Source organism: Melanotaenia boesemani, chromosome 22 (genome assembly GCF_017639745.1).
Source record: "Melanotaenia boesemani isolate fMelBoe1 chromosome 22, fMelBoe1.pri, whole genome shotgun sequence".
Taxonomy (NCBI): Eukaryota; Metazoa; Chordata; class Actinopteri; order Atheriniformes; family Melanotaeniidae; genus Melanotaenia; species Melanotaenia boesemani.
This window is the reverse complement of record NC_055703.1, coordinates 20749149-20769596: the sequence shown is the minus strand read 5'-3', so window position 1 is coordinate 20769596 and position 20448 is coordinate 20749149. Positions and strand designations below refer to the sequence as shown.

General features: G+C 39.2%; 1 protein-coding gene across 1 annotated transcript in view; it reads left to right on the top strand.

The window, feature by feature from the left end:
- ryr3 (ryanodine receptor 3) overlaps positions 1 to 20448 on the top strand; it is a 109909-nt gene that overhangs the window by 42241 nt on the left and 47220 nt on the right. The window contains exons 16-40 of the mRNA XM_041975039.1: positions 3225 to 3320; positions 3437 to 3555; positions 4155 to 4288; positions 4427 to 4668; positions 5732 to 5924; positions 6531 to 6747; positions 7158 to 7262; positions 8551 to 8654; positions 9190 to 9273; positions 9426 to 9585; positions 10443 to 10587; positions 10864 to 11069; positions 11262 to 11436; positions 11757 to 11965; positions 12115 to 12278; positions 12393 to 12441; positions 12541 to 12701; positions 13997 to 14159; positions 14912 to 14998; positions 15121 to 15347; positions 15649 to 15861; positions 16568 to 17177; positions 17626 to 17826; positions 19608 to 19710; positions 19941 to 20075. Of these exons, the coding sequence (XP_041830973.1) occupies positions 3225 to 3320; positions 3437 to 3555; positions 4155 to 4288; positions 4427 to 4668; positions 5732 to 5924; positions 6531 to 6747; positions 7158 to 7262; positions 8551 to 8654; positions 9190 to 9273; positions 9426 to 9585; positions 10443 to 10587; positions 10864 to 11069; positions 11262 to 11436; positions 11757 to 11965; positions 12115 to 12278; positions 12393 to 12441; positions 12541 to 12701; positions 13997 to 14159; positions 14912 to 14998; positions 15121 to 15347; positions 15649 to 15861; positions 16568 to 17177; positions 17626 to 17826; positions 19608 to 19710; positions 19941 to 20075 (4302 nt within the window). The remainder of the gene's footprint in view (positions 1 to 3224; positions 3321 to 3436; positions 3556 to 4154; positions 4289 to 4426; positions 4669 to 5731; positions 5925 to 6530; positions 6748 to 7157; positions 7263 to 8550; positions 8655 to 9189; positions 9274 to 9425; positions 9586 to 10442; positions 10588 to 10863; positions 11070 to 11261; positions 11437 to 11756; positions 11966 to 12114; positions 12279 to 12392; positions 12442 to 12540; positions 12702 to 13996; positions 14160 to 14911; positions 14999 to 15120; positions 15348 to 15648; positions 15862 to 16567; positions 17178 to 17625; positions 17827 to 19607; positions 19711 to 19940; positions 20076 to 20448) is intronic.

Below are 20448 nucleotides of genomic sequence, written 5' to 3'. Positions count from 1 at the left end.
ATTGCATGATTCTACTGTAATACATGATACATGATATCATATCAGTGTAGCATCAACTTCTTACATTTTCTGTTAATTTTGTTGAATGTCCCCAACCTTTAGTGAGTAGTGTATATGTATGTATGTATATGTGTGTGTGTATATATATATATATATATATATATATATACACACACACATAAAGGAGATAGGGGACTCGAGTTAGGGACTCGTACTGAAAAGAATTGAGACTCGACTCAGACTCACGATTTGAGACTCATGAACGATCTTTTATTTATTTATTTATTTATTTATTTTTTTTTTCCTTTATCATCTTCTCTGTCTGATCTTCTATATTGTTTGCTGTCACTTCCCTAGACACAACACTGACAAAGTCACACAAACGCAGCCTGCATGCGCTGCACAATTGCAACTTTTGGGTATTAAAAACTTAATAAAAGGCACGCATATAAGACTGGACATCGATCCACTACATCCACCTTAACCCCTCTTAAAACACACCTGGAAAGGTTAGTCATTGTAATATGAAAGGTTAATGTTAGTATTTATGTTAGCAACGAGCTTAGCACCACAGCAACCTAAACATTTGTTACTGCTGGTGCATTCGATTTGTACTTTGAAGTCGGATTTTCCGAGTTCCCAGCTGGAAACACACTTTGAATTCTAATATCTGACTCGGAAACTTGGGGCAAACTTACCATCCCCAACTTCACCCAGTAAAGATAGCTGCTCAACAAATCAATGGTTTATTCCTGCATACACTTTATGCATCTCTACACTAAACGGTTGCACACATGAGAAACTACAAAACAATCACTCTTTTTATCATATAGTCAAACACATTCACAATTTTTTCTTATTTGAAGTCATTGTTTATCTTTGATATCTTTCATATTCTTCTGTGACAATTTCCACATACTGGTTAAATAAATGTATGTAAAGAGCAAGCACAAGCAAAACTGGTGGTTTTAGGAATTTTCGACTTTGTCAACAAGAACGCTTGATGTCATTCCCAGATCTGACTTCAGAGCTCCAAGTCACCTCGAACACACCATACCTTTGGACTAAAATAATGTTAATTCCATCAGATTGGCTCCATTGAATGTGTTCAGAAGAAGAGATATTTACTAAACAGTTTCCATAAACTGCTGACTTTTCCATGATGACGTTAAACTGACCAAACTGGGATCAGACCCACTGTAAACAAGTGATTTTACTGGGTCTGTTTATTAGAAAATAATGTTATGGAATATTTATTGGACCTGCAAGAATAAGATCTAAATTAATTAAAATTTTGACTTTTTTTATACAATTTTTTAAAAAGTTAAGAATTAATGTTTTCTGTACTCATCTCAATTATTTTAAACCTTTCAAAATAAATAAATAAAAGAGTTAAGATGTTTCTGATGCACCAGTGCAGAGATCACCAACTGTGGACTTCTTGAGCCAGTGTCAAATTTTGTGCTAAATTTTACATGTTTACCTGCTGCAATACACCTGAGTCCAACTATTGTCATTAAGAGGCTTGTGCCGAACTTGTCATGTGTCATTTGAATGCTATGAGCTGCATAAAGCAAAGAAATTGTCCAGAGGAGAGGGACAAAGCATTTGTTGGTTAAAGCTAATGTTCAGTGGTGTTATAGTTATATAGGGTGAGTATGGATTTTAAATTCTTTGGATATTGCAGTTTTCAAAGAGACCATGGCAGATTACTCATATCTAAAAGTGACTTGCAACTTGATTTGAACTTGAGTCATGAGACTTGAGACTTGATTTGGACTTGAGTCATGAGACTTGAGACTTGATTTGGACTTGCCACTCAAAGACTTGACGCTTCATTTGGACTTGAGGTCATAGACTTGGCTTGGACTTAGAAGAAAGGACTTATGAACATCTTTAAATATATATTAGGGCTGTCAATGTTAATTTGTTAATGACACATTAACCTAATTCCTTTTAACAGTGAAATTTATTTTTATGTGCGATTAACATGCACACAGTCTGCATAGTTTCAGGAAGTGATGCAGGTAAAATGTAGTGAGTCTGAAGCAGAAATGGACAAGCAGCTTAGTTTTAAAGCTCTGAAAGATGGTCCTCTGGAAAAAACTTAAGTAATTTTTATCTACTTTCGATGTTAACTGAATGACCACCTCAAGTCTCAAATACCACCTGCTGTGCGAGCACACAGCTGATTCAGAGAGCCTGTTACTCCTGTTTATTCTGTAGTATGTTTGTTTCAAAATGAAAGTGAGGCTGTCAGATGGTAATATAATTTGGACACTTATTACTGGAGAGATTTTCTGAAGATAAACAAAAGCTTACACATCCATCTCAAGATTTTCACCCCAAATGTTGACACTATCACATTCAGGAAATCTGGACTGTTCTGTTTCTTTCTTATTACATTTTTTTTTTAGACTGGGATGCAATCTGCAATCCAAATTATAAATGTTGGCTGCAGTTCAGTGTTTTCTGTCTCACCTGAGAGCATATTAAACGCAGGTCTGAGGGATCCTGAACAGTAGATCTAGTCACTGTTACTCCAGATGACCATAAACAAGATTGTCGGCAGTTGTATGCTCTGTAGTTTAAGTCCAAATCAGTGTTGTCAAAACTCTGTAAATCATGCCCTGTGAATCCAAAAAGATATAAGCATCGTATTAGCAAGTATTAGAAATAATTAAAATCAGAAAGTGCTCTTCTCTCTGTAATGTACTATAAACATGAGCTAATACACAGCCTGCTGATGTAATCATGATTTGGAGGGTGTAATCTGCATTGCCCCGGGCACCATCTCTGTCCCTGACTTTTCACGTTCACATTGTTCTGTGAGCTTCCTTGCCCTTGATCACCTTTGTGGCTCCATTCAAGTGTTCGTATTCAATCATAGCTTTTATGAAAAGGCAGGATTATGAGGCTACACACCTATCAGTATTCACTTTGGCAGAAAGTGCAGTTAAATGGATTCATGGACATTATTGGTCTTGTGTCCCTGAATCCAAATGACGAAAAATGAGACAGCAGAGTAATAAGGAGACCTCTTAATGTCAGCTGAGGAAGTTCAGAAAGGGAGCAGCATACAACTCCTTGCTTCACAGTGTCTTTCTTGTGCTTTTTGTATCAGATTTTACATTAATTTTAATGTCTATGGTAGTTTTTTAAGCATTATTTGAATTTAATCTAGAAATATTAGTAAATGCATTTTCTAAAAACTTGTTTTTTAGCTGCACTGATTCGTGGAAACAGGAACAACTGCACCCAGTTTTCCCGGAACTTGGACTGGCTGGTCAGCAAACTGGAGAGACTGGAATCTTCATCAGGTAATTTGGGGAAAATATTTTCTCCTGATGCCAAACACCCCATCACCTAAAAATGATAATTAATACCTTCACCAATGTTAATATGCAGTCTGTTTCACTGTCATTTTGTTCTGTAGGAATCCTGGAAGTGCTCCACTCCATCTTGGTAGAAAGCCCAGAGGCTCTGAACATCATCCAAAGAGGGCACATCAAATCCATCATCTCTCTGCTCTATAAGCACGGACGCAACCACAAGGTGGGTTTCATCCAAATCTTGTTGAACTTCATATTTTGCATGGGTTAATTAAAAAGGTTAGCATTTACTTGAACTCTCAAATCCTGCTTCTTTTCTTTGTAATAAAACCAAACCCAATACACAGCCATTTGAGCCTGAGGCAGAATTTATAAACCTTTGCATAATGCATCAACATCTTTTAACCAAATGTCAAGCTAACAAGCTGGAATATGAAGGGGGAAAAACAAACAAAAAGCCTGATCTTTATTAGGACTTATGTTTGACATTCCAGCCTTGTTTTACATGCTGTGTTCAAATGTCACTGTCTCCTAATATTTGCGCTGTAAATTTTACCAGGCATGAAAGGCCAACCTCATAAACAACAGCTGTTGATCATGAGTGGAAGGATGAGCACTTGAGTCCTGCTGACTTCAGGGCCCTTTCTGCATTGTGGAGATGCTACAAGCATTGCAGTTTACAAAGAATCCTACTGAATTTATTTAATTTAGCTCCTTTAGCAGAGAAATGATATGTAGCTGTTCGTATTCTGTGAATGACTTACATTTACACAAACAGGAGAAATGATTTAACAAGTGTGATCTCTTTGTGTACTCTGTCAGATCCTGGATGTCCTGTGCTCTCTCTGTGTTTGCAATGGGGTGGCAGTGAGAACCAATCAGAATCTGATCTGTGACAATCTGCTTCCCAAAAGAGACCTGTTGCTTCAGACCCGACTGGTTAATGATGTTCAAAGGTAAAGAAAGAAAATTGTTTGTAAAGCTTTGTGATGGTTCTACTCACTGAATCGGTTAAATATAGTTTCAAGATAGGTGTTTTTTTTTTTAGAGTTGTTGGAGAATAATGTGGGGTCTGCCTCTGTTTTCAACTCCAGTATGAGACCAAACATCTTCCTGGGTGTTGCTGAAGGTTCAGCCCAGTACAAGAAGTGGTATTTTGAGCTTGTCATTGACCAAGTGGACCACTTTGTAACAGGGGAGCCGACCCACTTGAGGGTAGGCTGGGCCAACACTAGAGGCTATGCTCCTTACCCCGGTGGAGGAGAAGGGTGGGGAGGTAATGGTGTTGGGGATGACCTGTACTCCTACAGCTTTGATGGACTCCATCTATGGTCAGGTGAGAATCTCAGCTTTGATTAGAATTGTAGATTGTATTGTAATGTGCAGCTATTGTCAGCTATTGGTAATAAATAGTTCTTGATGCATTCTGAGACACCAAAGTTCACAGTAGTTCAAATAAAGTTCAACTAAACTTGTCTTTCTATAATTCTTGAATATTTTATTGATATTTTTCATTGTAGAGTGAGAAACATGATAATCCTTTCCAGTCTTTTCTGAGAGACGGATTTAAATCAGCTTAGTGATTTTTCTCACATTTGCTCCCAAACTGGAGATCCTTTCCCATCTTTGCTCATCAAAGACTCAGCCTCACAGGCTTTAGTGCCAAAAGGTGGTTGCAGTCACCTGTTCATGTTTCTGAATAGGTTCTAATCTATCTATTGCAATCTATTGCATGCTTAAAATGTTAAATGAATGTACATTAAAAATTAATTGGAAGTTGAGACAAAATAGGAACCAGCATCAATTTGCAGAACTACAGTAAAGTTATTTTAGTTAGCACTTCAGTATGATAAGAAAACAGTTTTCTGGAAGCTCTTTGGCCTGACAGAACTTGAGTAATGCAGGAACCTGTCAACAATCCAGGTTAGTTTTTTACTGTGGAGGCCAAACAGCACAGCTTTCCAACATCTACCTGACAGACCTCTGGATTAAATTTACTGAAGAGATTTAGACCTTCACTAATGATTTTGTAATGCATGCCTTTAATCAAACATGCTGCATCAAACAAGCTGCAAATAACTGAAGTGTCAGCTGATTGCAGATGTATTTTGCATCTTGATAAGGATGTGGAAGTATTCGCTTTGGATGCTTAGTGGCTTTAATCCTCTCTCCCCAAGTCACTCCCCTTACAAACCAACACCTGTTTTACCTCTTTTTACCTCCAAATCTACTAAATGACCTTTCACTTCCTCCACATCCATTTTCATGTCATTCCTTTTAAAACATTCATCACACATCTCTCGCCAGTCTGCTCCCCTGTTTTTCCCCTCTGCCCTACATTCACAATGACTTTGCAGCTGTAACATCCCTCCTCTATGTCTCTGCCCGTTGTTGTCTAGGTCGAATCCCGAGAGCCGTGGCCTCCATTAACCAGCACCTGCTGAACTCGGACGATGTGGTCAGCTGCTGTCTGGATTTGAGCGCTCCCAGTATGTCCTTCAGGATCAACGGGCAGCCTGTCCAGGGCATGTTCGAGGACTTCAACACCGATGGATTCTTTTACCCTGTTGTCAGCTTCTCTGCAGGTGTCAAGTAAGGCCTCATGTTTATAATTGGGTAATAAACTGTAAAAGCATTCGGAGGACAGATGCTTATTGTGGTTGCTACGTTTCGCTAGGGGGTGCTAAGCTTTTATAGGGTTACATAATAAATAATGATGTAGTTTAAGGTTTAAAGGTTTAAACTACAGCACCTAGAAATCTAAAATTCTACAGGTGATGCCACATTATTGAGGCATTTTCATTGTGATTCTGCTTCAGGACATTTGCAGAGAACCTTCTTTTTTTATTTTTTTTTCCCCTTATTTTGTCTTTCCACCATTTCCTGCCAAATAATGGCAAGAAATTAGAATATTTAGTGGGTGTTCTGTTGTGAAGCCAAAGGAATTTTGACTGTAGTGTCTCAGAAAGCAGAATAGATTTAAAGGTGGACAATTTTCTGACTTCACATAAAGGAAGGAAATATCTGCCTTTTGTTGTTTAAACTGTAGCCCCAGTTTTATGAAGTGACATCTGTAGAGAACTGTAGCCCAAAACTGAATCTAAGTTACAATAAAATAGCTATTTTGTTTAAGTAAACTTCTTAAACACCCTATACGTTAAGTTCTAGCATCCAGTGTTTTGTAACCTCTCACTTCAGAGTCCGTTTCTTGTTGGGTGGACGCCACGGCGATTTCAAGTTCTTGCCACCTGCCGGTTACTCTCCATGCTACGAAGCGCTGCTGCCCAAGGAGAAGATGCATGTAGAGGCTGTGAAGGAGTACAAGCGGGACCATGATGGGGTTCGTGATCTGTTGGGAACCACCAAGTTCCTCTCTCAGGCATCCTTCATTCCCACTCCTGTTGACACCAGCCAGGTGAGGCGTTCAAAGCTGTGAAATCTGAATCTAGATGCAGCAGGTTTGTGGAGGGGAGTCCACTTTTCTTTGCATCTATCGGGGTGGCAGCATCAAAACCAGTGAATCAGAAACTAAACAAACTAATAAAGAGGGTTGGCTCTGAGCATTTAATCTGCATTGTATATGTTAAAACTGTTCTTTTCCCATCACTCAAAAAATATGCTGTTTGGATATAAGATCGATTGATGTTATGCTTTATTAGTGGCTCTGAAGCATAAATCCAACATAGATACTAACTTTGCTTCCCGTGAAAGCTTCTACAACTTCCTAAAATCTGGAAAGTTGCATAGGCAGAAGGGAGGAAAAATAAATGTGCAAGCACATTTTAACACTGTATAAATTTAATTGTCACGCTTCCCTCCGTGCAGATTGTTCTTCCTCCTCATCTGGAAAACATCCGTGACAAGCTGGCAGAAAACATCCATGAACTTTGGGGGATGAACAAGATCGAACTTGGGTGGACTTTTGGCAAGGTAAACCACCGTCATGCTCCAACTGTGACTAAACTGAAACAAAAATGGTGCTGTTATAATTGGAAATGGAGACTAATGAAGGTTGGCTCTAGACATTAACATTAAAATGCTAGATTATGGCTCATTAACTTTAACATTTCTGTTATTTTAACTATATGCCAAGGTTACTGACCATTGGCCTGTAAATGCAGGAGAATCAAGGGCATTTGGTTTTTTTAAGTCAGTGAAAGAGGAGAAGAAAGGAGACAAGTTAGGATGCTTGCTTTAAAAGCATGAAGATTTTTTCCCAAAGAAACTGGGGTTGACTGCACTAGATTTTTTTTTATCTAAACTGCTCAAGCTCTTTTTACCTCACAAGTGAAATGTCCCAAAATCTAAAAATCTGTGTAGCTCTTTGCAAGAAATATCTTATTGTAGCAACCTATAAAATGCTCTGTTTCATAGAAAGCAGAAATAAAGCTGGTGTGCAGTGGTGTGGCAGCTTTTAGAGATCATGGTTAATATTCAGTTCCATTTCAGAGACATCTGACAAAAATTACTTTTTTGTTTAGGGTCAAGATGCTTTTTTCTTCTGACTCCATTCTTATCTGAAAATTATTAGCTTTTGGTGCAGTGCCCTTTGAGTACTTCGCTAACCTGGGGCTCACTTTCACTTACCTTACTATAATATATTAACTGTGTTTAAGTACTTTACAAAACTCCTCTTTAAAGAAACTAAATTGTGCATTTAACGTTTAATTTATAGTATATGAACTTCACACATCTCTGTTTTTTCTCAGAGCATTTCACTGACATTCACTCCTCCTTTTTACTGCAGAGTGGACCATTAGAAGTCTGATCACACACTCTGCTTCTGTTGTACTGTTGGGTTATCATACAATAATATTCCACTGAGGCTGTTTCCACATTGCCCTTTAACAAACTTAATGAGTGTCTCAGCTTCCAAGAGAATGACACCCACATTAATTAAGACAGACAAAGAGCTCCCCTCAGGGGTTTAACCCAGGTCTTACAGCCACCCAAGGACAACATTTAAGTCCAAACAGTGACTTGGTTTTAAATTTAACTGTAATACACTTCATAATCTCAGAGTAGCATTGCACTAAATCCAAGTTAGATTCTTTTTTTGACAAGCGGCTGTTATTTAGCAAGCAGGGTGATGATAAAGCTGGATGCATTGTTTTTGTTAAGCTTCTTTACTTGGTTTCACTTTTTATTAGCCATTCCCGTGAGGATTTCAGCCCTATTCCCCTGTTAATTATACAGCTCCTGTCTGCTTTCTCCTCAGGTTCGTGATGACAACAAGAGGCAGCACCCTTGCCTCGTGGATTTTGCCAAACTGCCTGAAACTGAAAGGAACTACAATGTGCAGATGTCTAGTGAAACTCTTAAGTAAGGCCAAGCTGTTTGTTTCATTATTCCAATTACTCATTTATACAACTGCTGCAGCAGCTTCCCACCAAATGCTGAGCAAAACCAGATTGAGACTAAGATTAAAGCAGCTCTTGTAATGACTTTCATCTCCTGAGAGAGTTCCAGTATTGATTTCTTGGTAATACTTGATTCAAAGGCTATCTGAGCCAGTAACCGAGTCGTCTCACTGTAAAAACATTTGGCTTGGCCCAATAGAGCAACCTTCTCTTACAGTGAGTTTTAGTCGTAGTATGCAGCTTGTCAATTATATAATGTTGTGGCCCCTAATGCCATGTTATCCACACAGCCAAAGCTAAGTGCTCCTTATTGTTATTGTATTGATTGAGAATTACTGATGTCTGTTGAGCTGTGTTAAAAAATGTAGCAGTGTCTCAGTGGATTCTTCTGGCAGCGGGTTGAAGCATTTTCATCTGACAAAGTGTAATGAGGCTTAAAAATTTATCACATAAGGGTTTATCTCTCCCCCTGTTTCATTTCTCACTTTTCTCCTCAGAACACTGTTGGCACTGGGGTGCCATGTTGCCCAGGTTAACGTTCACGCTGAAGAAGATTTGAAGAAAATCAAGTTACCCAAAGAGTATGATATCTTTTTGTCCATTTTTAAGACATGTTTTTAAAGCAGTTGCTTGATTTGTAACTTAAATATAATTTATTTTACTGTTTATAAATGATCTCTTGTTAAAGTCAACATGATGTCAGCATCTTGTGCTTTTTTCATCCTGTCTGCAGTTACATGATGTCTAATGGATATAAGCCTGCGCCACTGGAACTCTCTGATGTGAAGCTGACTCAAGGTCAAGAGGTTCTAGTTGATAAACTGGCTGAAAATGCACACAATGTGTGGGCCAAAGACAGGATTAAACAAGGATGGACCTATGGCATCCAGCAGGTAACAGTTATTTAGTCTTAATAAGAAATAAACTGGACTTAGATTTTGAATAGTTGCTAGGTCATAGAGGATGCTCAATGAGGTGTCCCATTATCATGAATTTATTGCATCAGAGGCCATTGTGATGTCAGTAGTTTTTCGGATTATGACACTACAATGAGTATTTTATTGTTTTTAACCTGTTGATTACCAGCCAAAGGAAAGGGCAAAGTTAAGACATGATCAATATCTAAAGGGGTTGGCTAAAAACAAAACAAAATAGTTGCCATCTCCATGTGCCATAGAGCTAGTGAGCAAGTCTCAAATGCCAGTTACATAACATGTGTTGATAAATGGTGAATAAATTTTGAACTGCCTGAAGAAGTGGTTTTAATAGGAAATGAAGTTCAAAATTGTGTGAAAGTTGGGGGGTGGTATGTCTGTTGCCTCTAAACTTCAGAGGATGAATACCTGCAGGACTAAACTCAGCGCTGAAAATTAAAATATTCAGTTATTTTTCTATTTAGGGGCAGATATAGCTCAGGAAATATGGGCTGTTTGTCTTTTAGAAAGTTGTAAAATACATCCTTAACTTTGCCAGTTCACATCTAATCAGTCAAACTGCTTTGTGAGTTGCTTTGAATACAAAGAATCTGTTAAATAACACAATTGATTTCTAATGCAGAATTGACTATAGCCATCTTATTGCACCCACATAACAAGTGATGATATTAAGTCTTATAATACATCAATATTAACATTGCTGGAAACTGATGTTAATGTTACCACATTTCTTTAACTTCCTTTGCTCTTTATTAACAGACTGTAGACTACTTGCATAATTCCTTAACTGCATTCTTGTGTTTTATTTGTGCCAGGATTTGAAGAGCAGACGTAACCCTCGCCTGGTGCCATATGCTTTACTGGATGAACGAACTAAGAAGTCTAACAGAGACAGTCTAAGAGAGGCTATCAGGACTATGGTTGGATATGGATATGACATTGACCCCCCAGACCAGGAGGGTGAGGCTATTTGTGACTTTACTGCAGCTCATATGCAATATGCATACTCATTTAAAACATCTAAACTACATTTGGTGTAGAAGCATCTAAATACTAATGACACCTGATCAGTAGCTACTATTATCTGCAAGCACAGCTTCCAGTATTTGTTTAGTGATCTTAATGTCTTTTTTCTTTTTCCTCAACTTTCGTTATTGGATCTGTCAGCCTAAAGCTATTGTTGGAAATATCCAGTCATATTAATGTTCAGTTTTATGTTTCTGTCTCTGGTCAAAGTGGTACATGTGTCAGATGATCAGAGCATCGAGACCATCCGCTTCTTCCGTGTGGAGCAGACGTACGCTGTGAAGACAGGGAAGTGGTACTTTGAGTTTGAAGTCCTGAGTGGAGGTGACATGAGAGTTGGCTGGGCCAGACCAGGCTGCAGGCCTGATATGGAACTGGGATTGGATGATCAAGCTTATGTCTTTGATGGATACAGGGTAAAACAGATATGTATATGTTCAGTATATGTTTGCAGTTTATTACATTTTTGTGGCTAGTAAATGATCATAGCTGCTTCTGATTTTATTTTTTATGAGTTTTTTTTTCTGTTGCAAAGTTGTTGAAAGATGCAAGATATTAGATTTGACTTTTATGACAGTATTTTGAACCATGCGTTATCATTTTTCCAGGGTCGGAGGATGCATGCAGGCAGTCGCTACTTTGGACAGCCTTGGAAACAGGGTGACGTGGTTGGCTGCATGATCAATATGGAGGACAAATCCATGATTTTCACCCTGAATGGAGAGCTGCTGATCACCAGCAAGGGTTCTGAGCTTTGTTTTGCTGACTTTGAGACTGAAGATGGTAAGGGTCCCAGATTCAAGTCGATCTTACAATCTTTAATTCTGCTTCCTCCTTGGTACGTCTAGGCCTACAGGGGAAAAGATAAACTCCTCTAACAAAGAAAAAGATCAGATATGAATGACTTTTTTGGTAGACTTACAAAGAAAGATCTTTTTTACCTTTGCTCAGGAAGGATCTTGCAAAGTGTTAAAGCTCGGAAAGACTAATTAGTCATGCTTAAGAGGACATTACATTTTGACTTTCCATAATGTTAAGCGTAGTCAAGTAATCATTTCATTTAACTTCTGTCAGACCCACTAATATAATTTGCAACTCTACAGGATTCATCCCAGTGTGTAGCCTTGGCATGTCTGAGATCGGCCGTATGAACCTGGGCAAAGATGCCAGCACTTTTAAGTACTACACCATGTGCGGTCTCCAGGAAGGTTTTGAGCCCTTTGCCGTCAACATGAACAGAGAAATCACCATGTGGTTCAGCAAGCGCCTCCCTACATTTTTCAATGTACCCCAGGATCACATGCATATTGAGGTAGAGAAGTATATTCCTTATTATTGCTTATTCAGTATCATCCATTTAGGCTCATGCCCACAGAGGCTCTCTATCATTGATTGCCTTAGTGGCAGTGTAACTGGTGTCCCCTTTGGGTTTTGATTGGCTCCTGCCTGTTAATGCTGCAGGTGACAAGGATTGATGGAACGGTAGACAGTCCTCCATGCCTTAAGGTCACCCATAAGACATTTGGCACCCAGAATAGCAACAGTGACATGGTCTACTGCAGACTGAGCATGCCTGTGGAGTTCTACTCTGCAGATCGGATACTGGACGAATCACTGAAGCTCAGGTCAGACACACAATTCTGACATTGTCTTATTTAATTCTCTACATCTGTCTGAAATGAACTTCAAAATCATACATGCATTTTTTTTTTTTTAACGATCTATTTTTATTTTTGCAGCCATCCTCCAAAAGAAGATGGAAGTATTGATTATGGGAGCATCACAACTGTAAATCAACATTAATTCTCAATGACTCTTGTGACATATTAGGCTAAGTTGCTGCTCTTTATCAACATTAACCTTTTTCATCATTACTTACATTTTCAGTATTACCACTCTGTGAGAGTGTTTGCTGGACAGGACCCTGCCTCTGTGTGGGTGGGCTGGGTGACACCTGATTATCACTACCACAGCAAGAACTTCAGTCTCAGCAAGACGCGAACAGTCACCATCACCCTTGGAGATGAGAGGGGCCGGGTCCATGAGAGGCAAGCTGCTGGCGTTTTAATATCTGGAGTTTATATAAAATCCTATTAAGTGTAGAGCCCTTAAGCACACTGGGTGATATAATTTTATTGTGAATTTTCTGTTCTATTATATCCTCTCCATTTATTTTTAATTACATTCTGAGTTCTCACAATACTTTTCTTGTTTTGCCAGAGTACTTAAGATTTAAATTAAACCAAAGCTGGTTTATTAAAGTAGAGTAGAAGTGGGAAAGAATGTAAAAAGTGGAAGCATGTTGCAATGGATCAGATATTGTGAATAAATTTAATTTAAAATAAAAAAAAAATCCAAAAACTATCACAAAAAATGGGGTATTTAAGATTATAAATGGCCATAAGGTGCAACATACTCTGCTCTGTAACTGAATATTGACGTGCATATGATTATCTCCTAGAAGTAGTCTTACAGCAGTGGTTGCTGCAGCTGTTACTTATCTCTGAAGGAGAGCACATCTCTGTTGCTTTTGAAATACCTGTTCTTGCATGATACAGTGAAAATGGCTAAATTCATTCTGATAAACCTGCAGGAGGTACAGCTAGAGCCTATATCCATGGCAAAGCCACCTATTGATTATCTGTAATATAAAAAATGAAATATCTGATTACCAGCTACCGAGCATTGGCCTTGAAATGCTAATCATCACTTGAGGCATTAGATAGGAGTCACCTTTTCATTTGCCTCTACTGGCAGCTTTAAGGTGCCTGTGTGGGCATTTCATTGACCAGCACAGTAGGTGGCTTCAGCAGAGGCATAGCTGTATGACCTTAGCTGGGTTTCTAAAATAGTTTTAAATTTGGTCTTTTTACAGCACTGTATCTCTGTACATTGTTTGTATCGCAGACCCCCACAAAGCTTTAGACCTATAAAGAAATCCAGTTTATGTTTTGTGTATCCTCCTCTCAAAACAAGAAAATAAAGGAAATGTTTTGACATTACGTTATGTTGGTCGACATGCTGAGAGTAGCCATTTAAATCAACCAGTAGCCATAGTTTGATGTTGCCTTGTCAGTTCTTTGGTTAAAAAAAAACAAAGACATATTGATTTATCTTTTAACAGCTGCTTTCCATTCCTACTCAGTATTCAGGGGGGGTGAATTAGGATGAGAGCTTCCGTGCGAAACAGAATGAATAGGAATGAGGCAAAAGTCTCAAGTGGACACAGATCGATTACTCTTGACATGATGAAAATGTATTAGTTTCAGTTGTCCTTTTATTTACATTCACTTGTACTTACAGCAGGATTGCTGAACTGGTGTTCTGTGTGTTTCTGCTGCAGTGTGCAGAGGAGTAACTGCTACATGGTGTGTGCAGCAGACGCAGCCGGCCCGTCTTCCTCCAGCCGTTCCAACTCTGACCTGGAGATTGGCTGCCTGATTGATCTGGCCACTGGCCTTGTCTCCTTCACTGCCAATGGGAAGGAACTGCCCACGGCATATCAGGTAGATAAGCAGAATACAGCTCAATAGCAGGGGAAGCTCCAGGGCAGCCTCACTCAAACTTTATTATGAACATCAGATTATATCTTTTTTCCTCTAAATAAATATTGGGGTTTTTTTTTTCCATACAGTATTTTTACTATTCAGCTATCCCTATCTACCCTAAAGGGAAAACAAAAAAGGAGATGTTTATTGTTTAAATAAGATATACATGTTGACGCTAAGAATTTTATTATCCTTCTGCACTCAAAAAGACCGTTAAGGTTATCAGTTAGTACGGCAGTAAAATGGACCTGCAAAAAGGCAATTAGAAAATAAAACAGCTTAAGTCTCATCTGTTTTTAATACCAGCATCATTACAAAGGCGGAGATCTGCTGAGTAATCCTTGTGCCGCTCTGTTGATCTCCGGTTGTTGAAATGATGCTCTGAAAAGCTGCTGTCACTTATGTGTCATTCTCTTTTAATCTCAGTTTTACTCTCCTGTTTCTCTCTTTTCTTCTCATTGCTTGGTTTAGTTGTGAACTGGAGTTTTAAACACAAACAAACCTGTGAAGGAATCAAGAGGGTTTAAACTTTAAAAGCCTTTTACCATACCAAAGCTCAGGTTTTTGTTCTCTCTCATTGTGTTGGTTTTCATCAATGCAGCAAGTAATTTTCACTGAATTGTAGATGTAAAACTCTCACTCATATTAGGTTTCAATAGTAAAAAAAAGTTTGACCATTTTGACTATTTGTTGGCTTTGTTTGTTTTCAGGTGGAGCCAAATACCAAGCTCTTCCCAGCGGTGTTTGTTCGCCCTACCAGTGCAAATCTTTTCCAGTTTGAGTTTGTCAAGATAAAGGTTTGTTTCCTTTCTAATCTAAGAATGAGACAGATTAAATTTATGCAACAGCCTTTCAATCCCAGTAGAAGTAGAATAATCTGACAAGAAATGCATACATACTCTCTGACATTTGATCCCAGGATGCCATGCCGCTGTCATCGGCCATATTCAAGAGTGAGCACAGGAACCCGGTGCCAGAGTGCCCACCACGGGTGGATGTGCAGACCATCGTAGCTGTGCTTTGGAGCCGGATGCCAAATACCTTCCTTAATGTGGAGACGGCTCGTGTCAGTGAAAGGCATGGTTGGGTTGTCCAGTGCTTGGAACCTCTCCAGATGATGGCGGTACATATACCTGAAGAAAACAGGTAAAGAAAACATAAAAAATAACAACTTTCACCAGCAGAATGTAAACAGTCTATTTGTTTTTCTTTTTCCCCCAATGACCTGAAATCAGAGTTTTGTTTACTCCTCAGTTTCTTGCTGTGCATTAATCTAAATGAACTTTGATAGCAGCTGTGCTCACGCCTTGTCAAAAACTTTCCAGGCAACAAAGCAAAGGTGACGTTGCAGAGCCGCACTGCCCAGAGATTCCCAAACGCAAATTATCATGGGTTTCCAAATAACAACAATTAGCTTTTATTATTCATTCACCCTTCTTTCCTTCAGGTGTTTGGACATCCTAGAGTTATCAGAGCATGAAGACCTGAGGAAGTTCCACTATCACACCCTGAAGCTGTACTGCGCCCTCTGTGCTTTGGGAAACACTCGTGTAGCTCACGCTCTTTGCAGCCATTTGGACCAATCACAGCTTCTCTACACCATCGACAACCAGTACCTCTCTGGTATGCTGAGAGAAGGCTTTTATAATGTCCTAATCAGGTGGGTTGTGTACTTTACTAAACACTTTGTGTTGTTTTGTTTCTTTTCTCATTTATTTTTGCCATGGTGCTATTTGGCAAATGTTCATTAAAGATGTAGAGAAACTTAATTATAGTAGGAAATTAGCAAATGAAACTTAAAGGCAAGATTCCTGTAAGTATTAGAATTTACCTCAGGTGCTGTGCAAGAAGTAGAAAAACAGATTGGCAGTATTTGTGCCAATTTGATGATTTTTATCTATTTCAGTCTCCATTAAGTGTTGAGTGATGGAGTAGAGAGCAAAATGAAATAAGCATTTTTGTCTGGTTTACAATAATGTAGCTGTAATGTGGATTCCTGCCAGCTGATATTATGCATGCCTGAAAACATATTATGTTTGGTACCTTGGTGTAGTGTGATGTCATATAATCACTTTATATTTAGTCAGATTTGTGCCTCTTTCCATGACTACAGAAAAGGTTTGTCTACATGGAAATTTACATGTTTGTAGCTGCAGGTTTTATTTCAGAAGTTGGAGAGCTCAATATCTGTAGCTCAGCTGCTAAATGCTGAATCATTAACACCCCTCTTACCTCCCACAAATATATTGTGGTGATTTTGAGTGATTGGACTGTAAAATCTTACCAATGTCACATTTATACTGCTAAGTGAAGACTTTTTTTAACCTCCAAAAGTATGCTGTTCTTAAACAAACTCTTATTTCCAGCATCCATCTTGAGACGGCAAAGGAGGCTCGCTTAATGATGAACAATGAGTTTATTATCCCTGTGACGGACGAGACGCGCTCCATCAAGCTGTTCCCAGATGAGTCCAAGCGGCATTCACTGCCTGGTGTGGGCCTGAGCACCTCTCTCAAACCTCGAGTTTACTTTTCCCCCGTTGGCATCATCAGCACCAAACGCCACCAGTTCCTCTATAGCCCCCAGATCCCGCTGGGCATCCTAAAGGAAAAAGCCATCAGCATGATCACAGAGGCTGTTCAGGGCGGAGGGTCCTACATCCGAGACCCAGTAGGTGGGAGTTTACAGTATCAATTTGTCCCCATCCTGAAGCTTATTGGAACACTGCTTATAATGGGAGTCCTAACTAGCGAAGAGGTTCGGTTGATTCTCCTCCTGATCGATCCCAACGTATTTGGGGAAAGCAAAGAGGGGGAGGAAGTGAAGGGGGATGAGGTGGCTGTACCAGGGGAGAAGGAGGAGGTGAGCAAAAACGAGGAGAAGGCCGTGGAGGCAGGAGAGGAGGAAACAAAGGAGGGCAAACCACTTGCAAAAGGCCTGCTGGAGAAGTCACTGCCTGAATCTGTCAAACGGCAGGTGATGAAAAGCATCATAAAGAAATACACACACGAATTTTACTTCATAGAACAAGACTGATGATTTAAAATAACTGCATGAAACTAAGTCCATAAATTTTCACGTCAAGGCTTTAATTAGATTTTAATTTTTCTCGTCTTATTTGCTCTTTTATCGATTTGGTTTGCTAATTCCTCATTTGTCAGCATTTTAGTGCTTTTATAATTTATCTGCTGTGAAATGTCTGCATGAGTGAAGAAAGTAGCGGCTGAATACTAATGTACTCATCAGGGAAGAACACTGTGAATATTAGAACTGAATGTATTTAACTTTATTACACAAATAATAGAAATTGATGCAGATAATCTCTGGAAAATGACAGTAAAATACAGAAGTTAAAACATAAAAAAGGGGGAGTGTACAAATCATGCTTATACTTTCAACCCGGCTGGATTTCTGTTCTTTGCAGATGTGTGAGCTGCTGCACTATTTCTGCGACTGTGAACTGAGGCACCGCATCGAAGCCATCGTCTCCTTCTCTGACAGATTTGTCTCCAAGCTGCAGTTCAATCAGAAGTTCCGCTATAATGAGCTAATGCTGGCTCTAAACATGTCTGCCGCCGTCACTGCCAAGAAGACCAAAGAGTTCCGTTCACCCCCACAGGAGCAGGTACAGAGCTGAAGTTTGGACAATTTATGAGGTTTACATTCTGATTGAGACTTAATTTATGTTCAAGAAATCGCAACCTCGTGCACAAATGGAGAAATGAATCAGGGAAGATGGCTTTTTGTTGGTCCTTTGGTCCTTTTATTAATTTAAGACGTCTTAATGTTACTGGGATGCCCAGTGACCATATTTAAAGCTAAATTGAACATGGAGTGTTTTGGTTGTGCAGTAAAGTTAAGTGTTTGCCATTTGAAAGCAGAACATTTTTAATGGTCCCAGAGAGAGAATTTCTATTAAGTTATGTTCTATGTTTTGAATTTAAGGATCAAAGGTGACCATAGAAAGCTTAAGGGTGAGGTTTCATAAGAACAAACAAGATTTTGAAATACAAAACACCATATTTTTGCTCTTAAACATTTGCTATTTAGACTTGGGAATAAAAAGATTTCAGATTTTCAGAAAATGTTTCCCATGAGAACAGTCAGCCAGGTTCTGCTTCGCTGGATGAGTCACAACATACCCTGCTGTAAATAATTCTTCTAAACTAGGCTTAATTTTTCTCCTGAATATAACTCAGGCTGCTAGTTTTGTTATTTACGTGTACTGTGGTGTTTATTGCAGCCATGTGTAACGCAGCCTGTACCGCCACCTGCTGACACGTTTATTCCCTTCAAACGAGGTGGCAGAAACTAGCCTGATGGTACATTTCTATAAATTACTATTTCAAAAGGTTGTTTCAAATTCTGGATTAATTTGAGAGATTAGACCCTGTCAGTTGAATTAGGAATGCCTCAGTGTCCCTCTGGAAGAGCTGGAGGTGGTAGCTATCTCCTCTCTTCTCTGGGAATGATTGTTCCATATCTGCTTCACAGTTATGTGCTTCTCTGCTGTATGTTTTGTATTATCGGACCAAATGTGCTGGCTGGATTTGTACAAATCTGTAAAAGAGTCAGAGTGAGAGTAGTTCCTGGTTTGCACACATATGAAGGTGTCCAGTGTGCAAGAGGTGGTTGTGTTTCATGTTCCTAACTGAAACGAGCAGCCAGTCTCCCATTTTATGTTTAGAAGAAGAAGTTATGTGTGAAAACAAATTAAAACACAAATACTGAATATTAGACTGCAAGGTAATCATTTTTACAATGTTTAAATGCTCATCCTTTGAGTTGTAGCGTCTTCTAAGGCCTACAGCTTCACTGTGATCTCTGAAAGAGAAGCAGTCAGCAGCAGGTGTGCTCTGTAAGCAGCATTCTCTATGAGCGCTCCATGTTCCTCCACTTTTTTATTAAAAAGCTTTGCTGGAAATATACATTACTAGAACTTTAACAGGAGCTCTTTACTTGCTGCATGCAGCAGCATCTCATTTAAATTTAGTGTTTTGTAGTTAACTTGTGACACGGCCAGCACAGCAGTTTCGTGGCTTTTGTTAGACCTCATAATTAAAGTCTTCTAATGTGGTATGTCTGTTATTTCTTTCTTGTGAGTAGACTCGATATAAAAGACTTGAGGCTTAGCCTGTCTGTGTTAATCAGACAGATGGTATCAGGAAAGCTTTTGAGAGCACTTACTTCAGGAGATTACACAGAATTACTTCAATTCTCCAAGTGTGATTCAAGACAATGTGATGTCCTATGTAGCCACTGCTCTCTATGCCATTGTCTTTTATTCATACTCAAACACCAGTGTGCTCTTTCTTGATCATTTTGTCACCTGTTTCTCGCCTATTGCTTCTCTCACCTTTCACATGTCCCTCCTGACTCTTGTTGCTTTGTTCTTGTTTCTTACAGATCAACATTTTGTTGAACTTCAGTGCAGGTGAGGACTGTCCCTGCCCTGAGGACATCCAGGATGAACTTAACTCCTTCCATGAAGAACTAAGACTGCACTGTGGTAGAGTCCACCTGCTTGCCTGACAGAGTCTTACACAGATTTTTTTGCCCTGTTGAATGTGTTCCAAAGTTTTTTACAAAAACATTTTTTTCTTTTGAGTAATAAAATGTTTAGACTTGCACTGATGATGCCTTTATGTGGGATCACACATCATTTTGGGACATCTAAACAATCTTTAGCATGGTTGTAGATTCCATTTACTTAATAGTGCAATGTGTTTGTCTTTGCAGGAATTCCAGTGGAGGAAGAAGAGGAAGAGCAGGACACTTCAATAAAAGGTCGTCTCCTGGCTTTGCTCTACAAGATTAAAGGCCCACCTCAAAAGACAGAGGAGGAGCCTCAAGAGATGGAGCAGGCTGCCCCGAGTAAGTACCTGTTAACACTAAGAGGAAATAGCTTAGTAAGCTAAAACAAAAAGAATGATTTATGTTTCTAAAGGCCGCAGTGTTAATCTGTTTCTACAGCCCCTTTTAACACTGAACAAAAAACTCAGACACATGATAACATGGATTTTACCTTTATAAGAGAGTACAACCAGCTTTTAGTCGTACATCAAATAATTCTGCAGAAGTCACTCCAGCTTTGACCAATACTGACAAGACACCGTGGTGGCTAATTTCTGCTCAGTGGGTTGCATTCATGAAGTTTTAAAAACACATATTTACTGCAGCATGTCACTGTAGGACAGGGATTCTCAGTCCTGTTCCTCGAAGACCGGGGCCCAGCGGGTTTTAGAAG